This window comes from Rhinoderma darwinii, chromosome 1 (genome assembly GCF_050947455.1).
Source record: "Rhinoderma darwinii isolate aRhiDar2 chromosome 1, aRhiDar2.hap1, whole genome shotgun sequence".
Classification (NCBI taxonomy): Eukaryota; Metazoa; Chordata; class Amphibia; order Anura; family Rhinodermatidae; genus Rhinoderma; species Rhinoderma darwinii.
The window spans coordinates 591412276-591432004 of NC_134687.1; the positions used below are offsets into that span (position 1 = coordinate 591412276).

Sequence of the window (19729 nt, forward strand, 5' to 3'; positions counted from 1 at the left end):
TGATTTATGCTGCAAATTTGGGGTGGACACACTCCTCTAGGGTCCTCACACAATCTCCCCTCCCTTCTTCTGGCTAGTGCCAGGAGAAGGAAGGGTTTGAATGCCTTCAAACCTCCTACACTGTGTGCCGCCATTTTCTGAGCGACTGCACAGTGTAAGAGGATTACAGTGAAGGAAATAAGTATTTGATCCCTTGCTGATTTTGTACGTTTTCCCACTGTCAAAGTCATGAACAGTCTAGAATTTTTAGGCTAGGTTAATTTTACCAGTGAGAGCTAGATTATATAAAATAAAAAAACTGAAAATCACATTGTCAAAATTATATATATTTATTTGCATTTTGCACAGAGAAATAAGTATTTGATCCCTTTGGCAAACAAGACTTAATACTTGGTGGCAAAACCCTTGTTGGCAAGCACAGCAGTCAGATGTTTTTTGTAGTTGATTATGAGGTTTGCACACATGTTAGATGGAATTTTGGCCCACTCCTCTTTGCAGATCATCTGTAAATCATTACAATTTCGAGGCTGTCGCTTGGCAACTCGGATCTTCAGCTCCCTCCATAAGTTTTCGATGGGATTAAGGTCTGGAGACTGGCTAGGCCACTCCATGACCTTAATGTGCTTCTTTTTGAGCCACTCCTTTGTTGCCTTGGCTGTATGTTTCTGGTCATTGTCGTGCTGAAAGACCCAGCCACGAGCCATTTTTAATGTCCTGGTGGAGGGAAGGAGGTTGTCACTCAGGATTTGACGGTACATGGCTCCATCCATTCTCCCATTGATGCCGTGAAGTAGTCCTGTGCCCTCAGCAGAGAAACAACCCCAAAACAATGTTTCCACCTCCATGCTTGACAGTGGGGACGGTGTTCTTTGGGTCATAGTCAGCATTTCTCTTCCTCCAAACACGGCGAGTTGAGTTAATGCCAAAGAGCTCAATTTTAGTCTCATCTGACCACAGCACCTTCTCCCAATCACTCTCAGAATCATCCAGATGTTCATTTGCAAACTTCAGACGGGCCTGTACATGTGCCTTCTTGAGCAGGGGGACCTTGCGGGCACTGCAGGATTTTAATCCATTACGGCGTAATGTGTTACCAATGGTTTTCTTGGTGACTGTGGTCCCAGCTGCCTTGAGATCATTAACAAGTTCCCCCCGTGTAGTTTTCGGCTGTGCTCTCACCTTCCTCAGGATCAAGGATACCCCACGAGGTGAGATTTTGCATGGAGCCCCAGATCGATGTCGATTGACAGTCATTTTGTATGTCTTCCATTTTCTTACTATTGCACCAACAGTTGTCTCCTTCTCACCCAGCGTCTTACTTATGGTTTTGTAGCCCATTCCAGCCTTGTGCAGGTCTATGATCTTGTCCCTGACATCCTTAGAAAGCTCTTTGGTCTTGCCCATGTTGTAGAGGTTAGAGTCAGACTGATCATTGAGTCTGTGGACAGGAGTCTTTTATACAGGTGACCATTTAAGACAGCTGTCTTTAATGCAGGCACCAAGTTGATTTGGAGCGTGTAACTGGTCTGGAGGAGGCTGAACTCTTAATCGTTGGTAGGGGATCAAATACTTATTTCTCTGTGCACAATGCAAATAAATATATATAATTTTGACAATGTGATTTTCTGTTTTTTTTTAAAATATAATCTATCTCTCACTGGTAAAATTAACCTAGCCTAAAAATTCTAGACTGTTCATGACTTTGACAGTGGGCAAACTTACAAAATCAGCAAGGGATCAAATACTTATTTCCTTCACTGTAGATACAGGGTTCAGCAGACAGTATAACACGAACATACACGAACATAATACAAACATCACATACACGAACATAAATTACCTGCTCCTGCCGCAGCCGGTCTACGCTCCTATTCCTTGCGCCTTCGCTTCGTTGAACATATGGCCGGAAGCCGCGGCCGGAAGTCGTCATCTTACTGTCCGGCAGCGGCTTCCGGTCCACATGAAAATGGCACCGGAACGAGCTTCGTTTTGGTCTGTGTGGGAGCGGCGCATGCGCCGTTCCCACACAGACGGCGTACGCTTCTGTGAATTGAACGGCTCCTGTTCGCATTCTCTATGGGGTTGGATGTGTCGTATATAATCTCTGTATGTGTCGTTAATCGACACATACAGAGATGAAAAAAAAAATGTCAGCTCCCATAGAGAAGTAAAAGTAAAAATACATTAAAAAGTAAAAAATTAGAACACAATTAAATAACATTTTTGTTATTATATTAAAAGCAATATAATATAAAAATAAAAATAAAATCATGACACCTTCCCTTTAAACACTTCGGCAGTGCAAATATCTCTCCTGATAATTTGCTACAATCATTGTGGGAAACATGTACCAGCCTGTATAGATAACAGATGGCCTAGACTGGAGACATTGTAACAAACCCTCAGTGTGGGAAGTATTAGGTATACATGGGATTTCGTGCTCTGGATGTAAAGAAGAATGTTTTCACTCACTGACAGTAGGCAGAGATCTTGAAAATGGTGAGGAATTGAAGCACAAAGAAAGTTGCTTTATTTAAATGAGACTGGACAAGCTCTATAAATCCAAGGCTTGTCATCATAAGATATGCCACAATGGTCACTGCGGACTAGAAGCCTTTAGTGTCCCTTCGCCCGCCAGTGTATTAATGAAATGAAATAAGACCAGGGCTACTGAGAAAAATCGTATTAACTCTCGTCAGATTTCCTTACTGGCACAAAAGTGATTTCTGCTCCTTTATAAAGTCTTATTAAATTATGCAGAATAAAGGGAGAGCGCAAGTGGAAGCGCCGAGACGTTACCTCGGAGCGGTCCTCGTATTAATTACTGAAATAGAATTGAGAAAATGTATTCAAAACTGAATTTTTATTTCGAACCAGACAAAATCCAAATTATCCTGTACAGAATATAATGTGACGGGCGTCACTTATCAACCGTTTGTTTATTACCCCAGTCGCTGAGGTAACATCTGTGGGGGTAAACATTTGATTTCATTTGGAGCGGACATACTGTAGATTTGTTCAGAGTAATTACAGAAAAGCTTAAATATCTGGTCTATTCGTGAAATAACAAAAAGGGGAGAAAAAAAAAATCACAATAGGACTTAACCTTTACTGTGCTGGTCAATCAAAACTCTGTGCTGCAGACTTAGCCGAGGAGGAGTGGCTAAACATTCAGGTTGATTTGGCCGTTACTGTTCCTGCTGGCGCAATGATAGGCACAAATTGATCTATGCCGGCAGCCATTGCATGACGTTATACAACCAAAAGTGCATAAAATCAAATATACAATTTTCTTCCAATTTTAGTTGCGTGTGTATTGGCGAACTTCATGTCACAGAACTGTATTTCCCACCTATGAACCTGGCTACTACTTAATAGAGTTAGCCACAATGCAGCCAATTAATTGTAGGAATGATCCAACCATCAACTTACCAAACATGGCAGATCAGGGACATTGTTGCTTTTTTTTTTAGACTGACCGCTTGCGCAGTGACGAACAGTCAGCCGTAACTGGCCAATCATGCCTTACACACTTAGTTTGGGCCGACAATAAAAAAGCGACTGGTCATGTAGGATTTTTTTTCTGTTCGGTTGTGAACTATTGTGAACGATCATTTGCATGACATTATAAAACGATGACCGGCCGAAATCGGCCATTTCGTGTGATTTTTGTCTTATGTGTATGGCCAGACAATGGAGACTAAGACAAACCTATATTTTTAACCTCCATCGTCTTTAAGAAGCTCTATCACCTCGATATGCTGACCTAGGCAAGGCGGGGGGAGAGCTCTCCTCATGAATACGCCAGACATAACTAGGAGTCCGGTTTATTCTTTGATCGCTCCTATTAGCCAAACGGCACAATACTTTGTGTGTTATTTTGGCTAAATAGTAGACTGAACAACGGGGGAGATATATCAAAACTGGTGCAAAGGAAAAGTGGAGACGTTGCCCATGGCAACCAATGAGGTTCCTGCTTTCATTTTCCAAAAAGGCCTCTCAAAAATGAGAAGTTGAATCCGATTGGTTACCATGGGCGATCCGCCCAAGTTTTGACACATCTCCTCCATTGTCCCTGTAATATGCTGCCCTTATCCAGAGAAGCATATTGAGGTGAAAGATCCGCTTTAAGCATTATACATATGGATTTATGGTTCTATTGTTATATAGCCCTTAGGCAGACTGTGGGCCTCACAAGAAAAAAAAAAAGGTCTAGTAAGAAAATAGCAACCAATCAGAGTTCAGCTTTCACTTCTCAGACTAGGCAGAAAAAACAAAAAGATTTACTATGATTGGTGCTCTCTGTTAGACAGTTTTATATACGAGGCCCATTGAGCCATGCCTAGTCCGTGCTTGAGAGGTCGAAGCACGACAAAGAGGAACCCATCGGTGGTCTTTGAACCTCTGTTTTCAGACCTAGTTGGCAGCAGCGGCAGGCAGATAAAGAGTGTCAATCTCCGGTACATAAAACTATAACGAAGCCCTGACTTACACACAGCCCGCACATCTGTAATCAGAGCCCCCTAATATTCTGTAGGTGTAAGGACGAGAAGTGATCAGTTAGCTGTATACATTGGGGTAAAAAACATTAAGGCCTCGTTTACATCTGAATCGGTCTTTTGCTCCGTCCGAGGAGCAGAACAATGGAAATACCGGAAGCGCCGATTCTGTTGTACGGTGGACACCATTGGAGCCCGCCGGAATCCATTGACTTCAATGGGTTCAGTCATATTTCGGTCAGGTTGGTCCGCGGTTCAACCGAAAAAAAAAAACTAAAATAGTGCAGCATGCTGCGCTATTGTTTGCGTTTTTTGCCAGGATCTGCTACGGAGGCCCCCTAACAGTGCCTCCAACGTAGATGTGAACCGGGCCTAAGACTGGCATGTCAAATGCCAGCCTTAAACCAATTTACGTTGGTGGAAAACGCGCCAGATATATTAAGAGGTGCACATCTTTAGCGGTCCATGCGACAGAAATGCTACATTTATGCCAGCTATAAGCAGGTACAGATCTGCGGCATAACTTACGTCAGTTTCTGGCGTAAATTATGATAAAACTCTCGTTCCGGCAAAGGCCGACCCCCTTTGACTAAACCCTGCAGCCTTTTCATGACAATTTTAAAAAGTGGCGAGAAAGGTTAAAAAAAAAATAACAAATAAAATAAATTTCAAAATGTAAATCGCAACTATGACGTGCCCCAATACTTTTTACGCCAGGCATAAACATGTTGATATATTCCCCAATTATATTGCAATACCAGGGAAATAATACCAAATTCCAGATGAAGATGAAAACACTTACAGCACTGAGAGACGGCCATGGGCAGCGGTTTATTCTGCACATCTTCCGTGTAGGAATACTGGAAAGAAGACAAGGTGCAATAAAATGTCAGTTATATAAAATATGGAATGTGTAGAATACAAGTTATACAGATTATATATATATATATATATATATAATGTCGCCCATTGTCCACCTCATGCCACATACACGCAGGGTAGGCAAACATCTAGGTTTAATGTTCAGGTAGCTCAGGTATAAGGAGGAATCTCATCTGATGCCCAGAATGGACATATGCCTCCAAGGAAATATGTAAGAGTAGAAGCAACACTGGAAATCAATGAAGGGGCGGGGGGGTCCTCAAATAAAATATATGGCCTCTCCACTGCAATATCTATGGTTGCATGGTGGGTTTGTTATATCTATGGACAAAAGAGTGGCGTTTGTGACAAAAAAAAAAAAAAAGGAACCCCTTTTTTCTAATTCCTGAACCTCTTTAAATATTAGTAAATATTGATATGCCTCTTTGCATAAATTTCCAACAACTTGTAGCTTATACTTATAGATACTTGTAGCTTATTGATATGCCTCTTTGCATAAATTTCCAACAACTTGTAGCTTATAGATACATTACCCTGCATGGGGGATGGGACAGAGGAGGGTAAAACGCACATATGTTTGCGGTGATGTGCCCTATAATTGTGCCCTTCGCAGGAGATATCAAACATGTGCAGCGCCACATAAGTGCCCAGCGAGCGTCTGCCTTCTCAGCGAGAGGCGAGTTACTATTATTTGCTGTGTGTGATGAGATCCGCTGCGAGCTGTGGGAGGATAATTGCCGGGTAGAATGGAAGACATATTCTGCTTTACTTGAAATATTTTAGGATTTGCTCTCTTTGAAGTCACAACAAGAAGTAGACCCGTCGGCTGACATGACTCGGCTCTGACGGAAATACGGATATCAATGCAAGACGCCAGTTGTTTTCCATTGGCATTTGCGGCCACGGTTCTTTCCACAACCCTGAATAAGTTATAGCCTGTACTATAGTCCAGATCTGCAGTCACAATTACGCTGGTTGCTATTGGAAACAGTCAGCAAACTTGTAGAAAGAAACGGCTTAGCTAAGCTCCTCTAAAGCTTGGAGTTTGTTTTTCCTAGCTCAGATGACTGTAGAGTGCCTTGTGTATAGATTAAAGTTAGCATAATCACAAGAACAAGCTCTGCACAGACACTGAACAAGCAAGGAAGCCTGAAATATTGTGACTGCAGCTCTGGAGTATAGTACAGGCTGTAATTCAGGATCAAAACAAGTTAAGAAACTCAACATTTTTATGTAGATTCATTACAGTAAGCTGGCGATCAAAGGAGGATATTAAAATAATCTTCGCAGCGATTGCGCATGGTCGACTAGCGTCCAGTTACTATGGTAACCCGACCTGGATTCCACTATCTATTACGGGTCAGTAGATAGTTTCTTATACCCCTCCATAACATAGCCTTAAGGTTCATGTAATGGATATGTTCACACGGAGTATTTTGGGGGAGGAATATCTGCCTCAAAATTCTGTTTGGAACTTTGAGGCAGATTTTCCTCTCCCTGCACGCCGATTTTCGCGCCGTTTTTCGCCCGCGGCCATTGAGCGCCGCGGGCATAAAACAGCGCGAAATACGCTTTCTCTGCCTCCCATTGAAGTCAATGGGAGGTCAGAGGCGGAAGCGCCCGAAGATAGGGCATGTCAATGGGATGCGTTTTCGGGCCGTTTTTGCAGAGTTTTGCGACGCGGTTTCAGCGTAAAAAAACTCGGCAAAATACCCCGTGTGAACATAGCCTACACTCTCGCCATTTTATTTATTTATTCCCTGCTTAAAAACTTAAAAAACTTGCTGAAAACGTTTATTTTCTATCAACATCATTCTCAAATTAAAGGTGAAAGACAACGGGACCACAACGCAGATGTGTAAGGCTCTGTTCACATTACTAAAAGGCATTTAAAAGGTAATGTGTCAGAAGAAAAAGACCTATTGTTCAAACAAAGTTTTTAGAATTAAAAATATTTAAGATTTATTTATTTTCTAATGTCATTGTCTATATTAAAAAAAATAATCCTAAAATCTTGCAGTTTTCACTCTGGCCACTGAGCCTCACAATAGACGGACACTTCCTGTTCTGTAGAGATCACTTCTCAGCAGTCATCTCATTATCATTACAGGCGGACCCGGTAAAAATCGTTTCAGTTTGTCTCAGTTGTGTAAGGGTTTTGAATGGGAATGAATAGCGAAGTCGACCATTGAAAATCAATAGTGATGCAAACGGAAACCTATGGTTTCCGTTTGTCTCAGTCAGGGCTCCGTTCTAATGGAAAGCTCAGACGGAACGTCAGATTGGAACCCTTACGCAGATCTGAACAAAGCCTAACATGGTTATGTACACAGCCCCCCCTCGCTTCACAATGACCTCTGCACAGGTCATAGAGCATGCTCACTACACTCTCCAATAGGAGTCAATGGGTCAGCGTCCTACTATTCTTCCTTACGGTCCATGTCGCTGCTGTAAAGCATCTCTCTAAATGCTGCTAACAGTTGGCTGCTCCCATAATCAATACAGAAGTTAGAATAAAAAAAGTTCTACAACTAAAACAAAAACAGATTTAAAAAAAAATTAAAAATGTCTCACTATATGATTTTAATTAGGAAAAAATACATAGGTGATACATTCCCTGTAAACCCGACAACAGCACAATATTGTATCAATAACAGCGATGGCCTGCAGGCACTGGAGACAGATTCCATGGATACGAGCGGCAGACGCAGCATGCTCAGCTTCTGACCTTGGCTTGTTCTATTTCTACTAAGAACAAGGAACTAAAAATATACCCACCTCTTCAGCCTCACCCAGGGTGTTAAGTTGCACCAGCTTCTTGGTCCAATATTTTGCCTCCTCCTCAGGGATATCTAGAGAAGGACATGGAAATCAGTCATTGGGACATCCAGAGAAAAATAGAGCAAGGACAAATGTCCCAACTGAGTGCACAGCAAGAAGGGTCTTCAGTAACCCGTGCGGTGAAGAGGTCACTGAGGCTAAAAGAACATGTCATGCACATTAGTATGGACCACAGTTCATCAAAACCACACGTAAAGACCCAAGAGAACAAAAAAGATGAACTCGCTTGGTTTCTGACAGAGGGTGGCGCTAGAAGCATAACAAAATGTATCAGTGAAGTTGTCGTAGGCCTATGGGGTGAGATTCCACTATTGGCTATTTTTTTCAGTTTTATGTAAATCAGTCTTAACGGGTAACTAAACTTTCAATAAACTTTTGACATGTCATAGTGACATGTCAGACGTTTTTATCAGTGGGGGTCCGAGCACGGAGACCCCCACCGATCGTTAAACCAAAGTGGCAGAAGCGCTCTGGTGAGTGAGTGAGCAGTGTAACAACTCGTTCGGGTTTGCAAGAAAAGGCGATCAAAAAGGAAGCTTTTTTTTTTAACGATTGGTGGGAGTCTCAGTGCTCGGAACCCCACTGATCAAAACTTCTGGCATGTCACTATGACATGTCAAAAGATTTTTGAAAATGTAGTCACCCTATTAATCACTGATATTTAATTATACTTAGTATTTCAATTCCTCACCGTTTTCTAAGAACATTCTTTCTTATATTCACAGGCTGAATACTCCTGATAACGCGCTGTTCATGCTCTGATACAATATAACAAGCCTGCTGCTGCATGAGCAGGACTAGGTTTTCAGCCTCTGGATTTAAAGCAATCAGAGATCTTGGAAATTGAATATAATCTCACTCCTTTTCTGCTCTCCTAGGAGTGTCAGCAGAATAGGTGCTGTGTCCAGCTGTCTGTATTCTGCTAGATGAAGCAATTTGTAATCATAATATGTTGTCTGAAAAACAGGCTCATCGACAACATGGGGATCAATTATGTCTGACACACTGGATTCACTTCTGTTCTTTCCCAGCTTCATTCCAAAAAGCAACTACGATTAAATCCAGAAAAATCACATCACAGCAAGACAAGCTGCACACTCCCAACATACCCATACAAAAATGATGAGCTCTCGGGCTGTAGAGTGTCACCTGTAGGGAAAAGAGTGACAAGATGGACCATGCAGCAGCAGATCACACAATAAAGAGGCACCAGACAAGTATTACAGGGCAGAGCGAGATTATAAACGCAGTGCTCTTCATCATGAGACACACGTTGCTAGTCTGGGCTCTCACTGCTACTACTACACTGCTGTTAAGGATCTGCCAGGCACAGCTTCTGTATCTACGCCCATAGGTAATCAGTCTGCACCTGCTTCTATGTCTGTGAGACTGACTCCATCTTCCACCACTCAGGATGGCAGGCTTAGGAGTGGGAGAGCCTATCACAGCCTGGCCAGACGGAGCTAGCTCCCGCCCACTGTCTATTTATACCTGCCTTTCCTGTTCCTCCTTGCTTGTGATTCTTCTCGTTTGGTTTCCTGGTCCTGATGCAGCTACTTGAACTGTTTGACCCTGCTTCATATTGACCCTGGCTTACTGACTACTCTCCTGCTCTGCGTTTGGTACCTCGTACACTCCTGGTTTGACTCGGCTCGTTCACCACTCTTGTTGCTCACGGTGTTGACGTGGGCAACTGCCCCTTTTCCCTTGCTTCTGTGTCCCTTGTCTGTTTGTCTGTCGTGCACTTATTGAGCGTAGGGACCGTCGCCCAGTTGTACCCCGTCGCCTAGGGCGGGTCGTTGCAAGTAGGCAGGGACTGAGTGGCGGGTAGATTAGGGCTCACTTGTCTGTTTCCTTACCCCCATCATTACAACTGCCTCCTATATATAATAATATAACTACTGTAATACTACCCCCTATAAATAACTACTATTATATTCTTGTACATAGGGGCAGTATAACTACTATAATACTGCGCCCTATGTTCAAGAATATAACTACTATAATACTGCGCCCTATGTTCAAGAATATAACTACTATATTACGGTTGCCTATGTACAAGAATATAGCTACTATAATACTGCCCCCTATGTACAAGAATATAACTACTATAATACTGCCCCCTATGTACAAGAATATAATTACTGTAATACTGCCCCCTATGTACAAGAATATAACCACTATAATACAGCCTTCTATATATACACACTAGTAGAACTGCCATTTTACTGCCCCTATGTACAAGAATATGACTACAGTAATACCCCCTATGTACAAGAATATAACTACTATAATACTGCCCCCTATGTACAAGAAAATAACTACTATAACACTGCCCCTATGTTCAAGAATATAACTACTATAATACGGCCTCCTATGTATAATAATATTACTATAATACTGACCCCTATGTACAAGAATATAACTACTAGAATACTGCCCCCTATGTACAAGAATATAACTACTATAATACTGCCTCCTATGTACAAGAATATAACTACTATAATACTGCCCCCTATGTACAAGAATATAACTACTAGAATACTGCCTCCTATATACAAGAATATAACTACTAGAATTCTGCCCCTATATACAAGAATAGAACTACTAGAATACTGCCTCCTATGTACAAGAATAGAACTACTAGAATACTGCCCCCTATGTACAAGAATAGAACTACTAGAATACTGCCCCCTATATACAAGAATATAACTACTAGAATACTGCCCCCTATGTACAAGAATATAACTACTATAATACTGCCCCCCCGTATGTACAAGAATATAACTACTATAATACTGCCTCCTATGTACAAGAATATAACTACTATAATACTGCCTCCTATGTACAAGAATATAACTACTATAATACTGCCCCCTATGTACAAGAATATAACTACTATAATACTGCCCCCTATGTACAAGAATATAACTACTATAATACTGCCCCTATGTACAAGAATATAACTACTATAATACTGTCCCCTGTGTACATGAATATAACTACTATAATACTGCTCCTATATACAAGAATATAACTACTATAATACTGCCTCCTATGTACAAGAATATAACTACTAGAATACTGCCTCCTATATACAAGAATATAACTACTATAATACTGCCTCCTATGTACAAGAATATAACTACTATAATACTGCCCCTATGTACAAGAATATAACTACTAGAATACTGCCCCCTATATACACAAGAATATAACTACTATAATACTGCCTCCTATGTACAAGAATATAACTACTAGAAAACTGCCTCCTATGTACAAGAATATAACTACTATATTACTGCCTCTATGTACAAGAATATAACTACTATAAGGCTATGTTCACACGGAGTATTTTGGGGGAGGAATATCTGCCTCAAAATTCCGTTTGTAACTTTGAGGCAGATATTCCTCTCCCTGCACGCCGATTTTCGCGGCGATTATCGCGCCGTTTTTCCCCCCCGGCCATTGAGCGAGAAATACCCTTTCTCCTGCCTCCCATTGAAGTCAATTGGAGGTCAAAGGCGGAAGCGCCCGAAGATAGGGCATGTCGCTTCTTTTTCCCGCGAGGCAGTTTTACTGCTCACGGGAAAAAGACGCCGACGACTCCCATTGAAATCAATGGGAGGCGTTCACGGGCCGTTTTTTGCGACGCGGTTTCCGCGTCAAAAAACTCGGCAAAATACCCCGTGTGAGCATAGCCTAATACTGCCCCTATGTACAAGCATATAACTAATATAATACGGCCTCCTATGTACAAGAATATAACTACTATAATACTGCCCCCTATATACAAGAATATAACTACTAGAATACTGCCTCCTATGTACAAGAATATAACTACTATAATACTGCCTCCTATATACAAGAATATAACTACTAGAATACTGCCTCCTATGTACAAGAATATAACTACTATAATACTGACCCTTATATACAATATAACTATTAGAATACTGCCCCCTATGTACAAGAATATAACTACTATAATACTGCCCCCATATACAAGAATATAACTACTATAATACTGCCCCTATATACAAGAATATAACTACTATAATACTGCTCCTATGTACAAGAATATAACTACCATAATACTGCCTCCTATGTACAAGAATATAACTACTATAATACTGCCTCCTATATACAAGAATATAACTACTATAATACTGCCCCCTATATACAAGAATATAACTACTAGAATACTGCCTCCTATGTACAAGAATATAACTACTATAATACTGCCCCTTATATACAAGAATATAACTACTAGAATACTGCCCCCTATGTACAAGAATATAACTACTATAATACTGCCCCCATATACAAGAATATAACTACTATAATACTGCTCCTATGTACAAGAATATAACTACCATAATACTGCCTCCTATGTACAAGAATATAACTACTATAATACTGCCTCCTATATACAAGAATATAACTACTATAATACTGCCCCCTATATACAAGAATATAACTACTAGAATACTGCCTCCTATGTACAAGAATATAACTACTATAATACTGCCCCTTATATACAAGAATATAACTACTAGAATACTGCCCCCTATGTACAAGAATATAACTACTATAATACTGCCTCCTATATACAAGAATATAACTACTAGAATACTGCCCCCTATGTACAAGAATATAACTACTATAATACTGCCCCCATATACAAGAATATAACTACTATAATACTGCTCCTATGTACAAGAATATAACTACCATAATACTGCCTCCTATGTACAAGAATATAACTACTATAATACTGCCTCCTATATACAAGAATATAACTACTATAATACTGCCCCCTATATACAAGAATATAACTACTAGAATACTGCCTCCTATGTACAAGAATATAACTACTATAATACTGCCCCTTATATACAAGAATATAACTACTAGAATACTGCCCCCTATGTACAAGAATATAACTACTATAATACTGCCTCCTATATACAAGAATATAACTACTATGATACTGCTCCTTTGTACAAGAATATAACTACTATAATACTGCTCCTATGTACAAGAATATAACTACTATAATACTGTCTTCTATGTACAAGAATATAACTACTATAATACTGCCCTCTATATACAAGAATATAACTACTATAATACTGCCTCCTATGTACAAGAATATAACTACTAAAATACTGCGCCTTATATACAAGAATATAACTACTATAATACTGCCCCTATATACAAGAATATAACTACTATAATACTGCCTCCTATGTACAAGAATATAACTACTAAAATACTGCGCCTTATATACAAGAATATAACTACTATAATACTGCCCCTATATACAAGAATATAACTAATATAATACTGCCTCCTATATACAAGAATATAACTACTATAATACTGCCCCCTATGTACAAGAATATAACTACTATAATACTGCCCCCTATGTACAAGAATATAACTACTATAATACTGCCTCCTATGTACAAGAATATAACTACTAAAATACTGCGCCTATGGAGAAAAATATGAAGCGAACAGGAAATACAAGAATAAATGCAGAAACTCCGGTCGACGTAACATTGCAGCACTGGCCAGTCCTGATGTGGAATAAATGTGTAATAACATTACTGGAGGTCGGGGGGGTCTGATCAAACAGAAAAAAAAACATGTGAGGTAACTGGAATGAAATGACTTGAAGGATTACGGAGTCGAGTAGACATTGTGCACTGATCAGATTCCAGTTCCACAACCCTCACCACTTCTTTTCGCACTCAGCATCTATGTAGGTCTTTATCTTCACATACTGACATCCAAGATAATCTTATTGTTCTATGTGCAATCACTGGAAAGTGCGCCTCCATTCTAGTTACAGGAGGTTTCTAGGATTTCATAAAAAGGGCTGAGATACACAACCATAAACCTAGCCCACAGACACAGACCACTGACATTTACTATATATATATATATATATATTTTATACCCTACAAATGTCCAGAGCCAGGTTATCTTATCACTATATACTAGAATCTCTTTTAACCCTAGATACAACACTGAGGTTAGTAAAACTTGGGTGGATTTTGGAAAGAATTTTTACAAAGTCAGATGCCTAGAAATAAAAATCTTTCAAGCCTACAAAAAAGAAATAAAAAAAGTCTCGTTTTTCAGTCACAGCGATGCCTGTCCTCCCGGTAGTGACGTCACGTCCACCGAGGCATGTCACCAGGACTATGTCAGCGAATCATGAAACGGCCCTGTGACATAGCGCTCACAGAAAAGTAATGTTGTATCTACAGAACGCAACCAACCTTAAAGTGAATGTCCACCCTATTTAGAGTAAAACAACAACAAAAAAGTGTTTATTCACTTGGACGTTCTACATTGGCTATTGTTCAGTAGAATAATTCTATAAAGCTTGTTCTGATCTTCACACCACTCTAAAGGGGACCTGTGATCATCATCATCCACCAATTTGCAACCCTGCACTGCTCTCTAGAACCACAATTTTCATTAGGTTCTAGAAGCTGGCATGGTGGCACTACTGTAAACATGGCATGTAGGTCAGATCTGTACCTGGAGGTGCCACCATTCTTGAAGTTTTCATATGTAAGGCAATGGATTGCAGCATTAAAATGGTATTACACCAATTCCATTTTAAGAAATGTGAATTAGACATGTGACCGCCAAACTCTCCACCAATCCAATGAATCAATTAACAAGCTTTAATAGAGGACCTGCCATAAAAGTTCTCGGATCTGCACTTAACAGCTCCGTGTGTCATGTTCATATGGTGCGCGGCTGCGTGATTTTCGCGCAGCCGGCATCATTATGACACTCCGTTTGGATGTTTGTAAACAGAAAAGCACGTGGTGCTTTTCTGTTTACATTCATTTTTTTTTACTGCTGTTGCGCGAATAATGCGCGTCCCACAGAAGAGCTTCCGTGTGCTGCGCGTGATTTTCACGCACACATTGACTTCAATGGGTGTGTGATGCACGAAAAACGCTGAAATATAGAATCTGTCGTGAGTTTTACCCAGCGGACTCAAGCTGCACAAAATTCACGGACAGTCGGCACTGCCCCATAGACTTGCACAGGTCCGTGCGACCCGCGTGACAATCACGCGGGTTGCACGGATGTAAATCACGTTCGTATAAATCCGCCCTTAAATAAACAATTTTACTAGTTGTTATTGGAAACAGTCAGCAAAATGGTTGTCAAACAGCGCCATAGCAGCTTTGCAGGACTGTTCATTTTCTTTATATCAGATGACTGTACAGCGCCCGTGGATCGACCTACTGGGTAGAGTCGTTACATCAGAATGTTTAATTTTTTTTGCCAACTTTACCATTAAGACCCTGTCTACATCACGCTTTTGCCTTATGTTTAGCATGTACGCCAGGAAAGCTCTCAACGTATACGCTAAAACGTGTCCATATGACTTCATTGACCCGATGGAGGCAAAAATTGTTTTCTTTTGCTCTTTGTCGGGTTGAAATATGTCGGTATACCTTTTTTATTAATACGGACATAGCCATCTTTAACTTGATTCTGATAACTTGCTGCAACGTGATATCACACCACAAAAGCCGTTGAAACGCCTTTGAAAAAGTCAAGATAAGGGATCTAGTCATTGTTTATTTAATGCGTTAAAAGTCAAGGTAAAGATTGCTAAATCTGTATATGGAACAGTGTAGTAGACTACGTTATGCCATACAACGGTTTCCTGAAACAAAACGTATACTACAAAACATATAAGCGTGACATGAATAGAGCATAAGATGGCTATGCACAACAGAGACATCTTTGTCCAACTACAATCAGCTTAAAGGGGTATTCCCAACTCCAAATTTACCTTCTCCTCCTGGCTACCATTGCTTGCCACTTCCACTGCCCTCACTGATCTCCGTGGTGGGTGGCTCTCCGCACCTTGATTCAGGCCAGAGGCGATATGCTGATGTCATCCCACTGCTGGCCTGATAATGTGCACTACCAATGCTGCTATATTCAATCCCCATAGCAGCATTTGCGTTTTATCAGCGTCCCTGCTCATGTCAGCCAGCTATGCTGCTCAATTCAATAGCTACAGGGCAACTGCACATGCCCTGGAGCTGTCCCTAAACCACTATGGAGATGCAGAGAGGTGGCCGGGGCTAAAGCGCTCGCGCCAGCAGGCACTTCCGAGTCCCCAGCCATGCTCTACAAAAGAGGAATCTCAAAAGACTGTGCAAGCGTGGCCACCGCTGTAGGGGCGCAGCGGTGGCCGTAACCCTAGATGATCAACTACAAAGAAAAAGAGGGGGACACAGGATAGAGATAGATCACTATCTGGAGAAAGATATACTTTACAAAATAAAAAAAGGTATTTAGTAACATTTAATATATTTAGGATAGCTGTCAGATTACCATTGATCAAAGGGAATACCCCTTTAAAGGACGGGTGTCGCGAAAACATTTTTTCATATATAATATTGCTTTTAGTATGTAATTAAAATACATTTTATTTGTGTTTTACTTTTTTCTAACTTTTACTTCACTATGGGGGCTGCCATTTTGTTTTTTATCTCTGTATGTGTCGATTAACGACACATACAGAGATGGAATACGGCAGCTACAGTGCATAAGAGTCAATGAACGGGAGCCGTTCCATTGACTCTGCTCTCTGGCTCTGTACTGCGCAGACGCAGGTCAGAGTCACACAGCAGAGCAGCTGTTTGCAGGGAGAGGGCAGGCGCCATACTGAAGACCAGCTGCACTGCAGGTAAGGTGTGTGTCTCTGTCTGTCCCCCCTCCCTGACGGGCCCCTCCCCCAAACGCCCCCCCCCCCGACGGGCGGCCCCCCACCAGTCGTGCAGGAGACTGTATAAAGGACTCACGACGTAACTGCCCTGGGAATGCTGGGTGATAATATGCCCGCTGATAGTGTGGTACCCAGCTTTCCCAGACCCCTGAACGATAAATCTCTAGTTGTGCTGAGACTGAGAGGTTCATTAGTCACATTCCCAAACAGTCTCAGTACAACTAGAGAGATTTACCGTTCAGGGGTCCGGGAAAGCTGGGTGACCACCATTACCCCGCCTACTGGAGTGTGAGAGGTTCATTAGTCACATCCCCAAACACTCCAGTAGGCGGGGTAATGGTGGTCACCCAGCTTTCCCAGAAGCAGATATAACCAGGAGAGGGCTGGATGGACGAGCCGAGGGTGCACAGGGTTTTTGGTGATCCCCCTCTGTCATTTAATCGGACCTAGGTTACAGGTTCTGATGCAGACGGGGTTCATGCGACTATAAATCTGTCCATAACAAAAGACAGTGCACTCAGGACAAGTCATGCCCTCATGCCGTAGTTGTGTGGTTCTGTCTGCAGTGATGGCGGTGGGTGGCTCTGACACCCGCCTCCCCTGTCGGCTCATCTCAGGACAGAAGGGGTGTCCGGATTGGAGACACAGCGCCGCACCTGTCCTCAGGTTGTGTCTGGTATCGCAGTTCACCTCCATTGAAGTGAATAGGACAGAGCTGCAATACCACACACGACCGGAGGACAGGTGCGGCGCCATTTTTTCCTGGACGACCCCTTTAAAGACTTTTCCCGTGCGTGTGTGGCAGAGCAGAGTGTGCACGGGCGCCGCTGATACTTCATAGCCGCTTATCAGCTGTTTTGAAGAATCAGCGGCGAGCACCCCCCCCCACACACACACACACACAAATCCCCCAAACACGCAAAATCAAGTGTAATCAAGCGTTTTTTTATGTGTTTTTTTGCACATAAAATGTGCAAAAAAAAAAAAAATGCCAAATACACGGCGTGTGAACCGGTCAACTGAAAAGTCATTCACTTCACTTTCATCATTCTAAGGTTGGGTTCACATGACCTATTTTCAGGCGTAAACGAGGCGTTTTACGCCTCGATTTACGCCTGATAAGACGGCTCCAATACGTCGGCAAACATCTGCCCATTCATTTGAATGGGCTTTACGATGTATTGTGCCGACGACCTGTAATTTTACGCATCGCTGTCAAAAGACGGCGCGTAAAATAACAGCCTCGGCAAAGACGTGCAGGACACTTCTTGGGACGTAATTTGAGCCGTTTTTCATTGAATTCAATGAAGAACTGCTCCAAATTATGGCCATAATTGACGCCTCGTAAAACGCGAGTACGAGCAATTACGTCTGAAATGACGGAGCTGTTTTCTCCTGAAAACAGCTCCGTCATTTCAGACGTAAATGCAGTTAGCGTGTGCACATACCCTAAGGGTATGTTCACACACAATGTTTTCAGCTGAAAAATCGGAAGCAGAACGCCTACAAGCATCTGCCCATTGGTTTCAATGGGAAATACGGCGTTCTGTTCCGACAGGGCGTTTTTTACGTGGTAGTTTTCCAAAAACGGCACGTAAAAAGATGCCCGACCAAAATGAAGTGCACATCACTTCTTGGGACGTTTTTCATTGACTTTATAGAAAAACAGCTCCAAAAATGGCCGTTAAAAAACACTAGTTTGATTAAAAAATGGCTGAAAATCAGGAGCGGTTTTCCCTTTGTTTAGTGAGCGTGTGAACATACCCTTAGCCTTTTGGTGTGTCCTATAACTTCTGCCAGATGCAGAATCACACCCAATATGGCTGCCGGACACTGCTTAGCAATTTGAAGCCACCTTTTCCTGGCTTGTAGGAGGGGGGGGGGGGTGTGAGATTCCCTCCCACACTTCAGTCAGGTTGCTTTGCCTTATTCACCTTGCACCTATGGTGGCCAACATAGGCAAACATGTCAAATTATTATTTAATTTTTAATATTTTCCACCATATGGAAAAAAAAAAACATACAGCAAAAAACGTAAAAAATATAATAGAAATAAGTAACGACACTTAAAAAAAAAAAAAAAAAAAAAAAAAAGGTTTCATTTTCGGCACATTCCCTTTAAGCACCACCAAAAACAAGCAAAATCAATGGAGTAGGAAGGATAAGTGGATATCATACAGGTCAAGTGTTTTTTCTCCATTTGACCTTTGTTGCCCACTCATGGTCTGTCAAACATTAGACTGCTGGCAGATCCTATCAGCAAGAATATGACCTCTATGGGCATCTTCAGAACCACCTCTCTTTCCATAAGGCACCTGAGAAGTTAATGGAGAACAAAGATTTTGGTGCCCAGGCACAATCCGCGTTTTCTTATTTTTTATGAAGGATTATTTTAAGATCATTATAAAGCACTTCCAACATCAGGATAATTATGTCATCACTATAATCTCAAGTCTCAAAATAATGAGAAACTTTCCATCCGCAATCAAGAAACTTAAGAATCACGAGATGATCACGGAGACAAGTTCCATGCTGATCTGCTGCTTCTTCTATACAATGTCAATATAATCAACATCAAGGCCTCCTCCAAAGAAGAAACAGTACAATTCAGTTATAATTCACCCCGACCTCCCAACTAAGGCTTTGTTCACATCTATGCTAGGGCTCGGAACGGAGCCCTGACAGACACAAACGGAAACCATAGGTTTCCATTTCCATCACC

The 19729-nt window shown here is 41.5% G+C and overlaps 1 protein-coding gene across 6 annotated transcripts in view; it reads right to left on the reverse strand.

Annotated features, from left to right (window-relative positions):
- UNC13B (unc-13 homolog B) overlaps positions 1-19729 on the reverse strand; it is a 352877-nt gene that overhangs the window by 210657 nt on the left and 122491 nt on the right. For all 6 annotated transcript variants that reach the window (XM_075839917.1, XM_075839926.1, XM_075839936.1 and 3 more), the window contains 2 exons: positions 8160-8233; positions 5302-5359 (listed from right to left, as the gene is read on the reverse strand). In XM_075839917.1, the coding sequence (XP_075696032.1) occupies positions 5302-5359; positions 8160-8233 (132 nt within the window). The remainder of the gene's footprint in view (positions 1-5301; positions 5360-8159; positions 8234-19729) is intronic.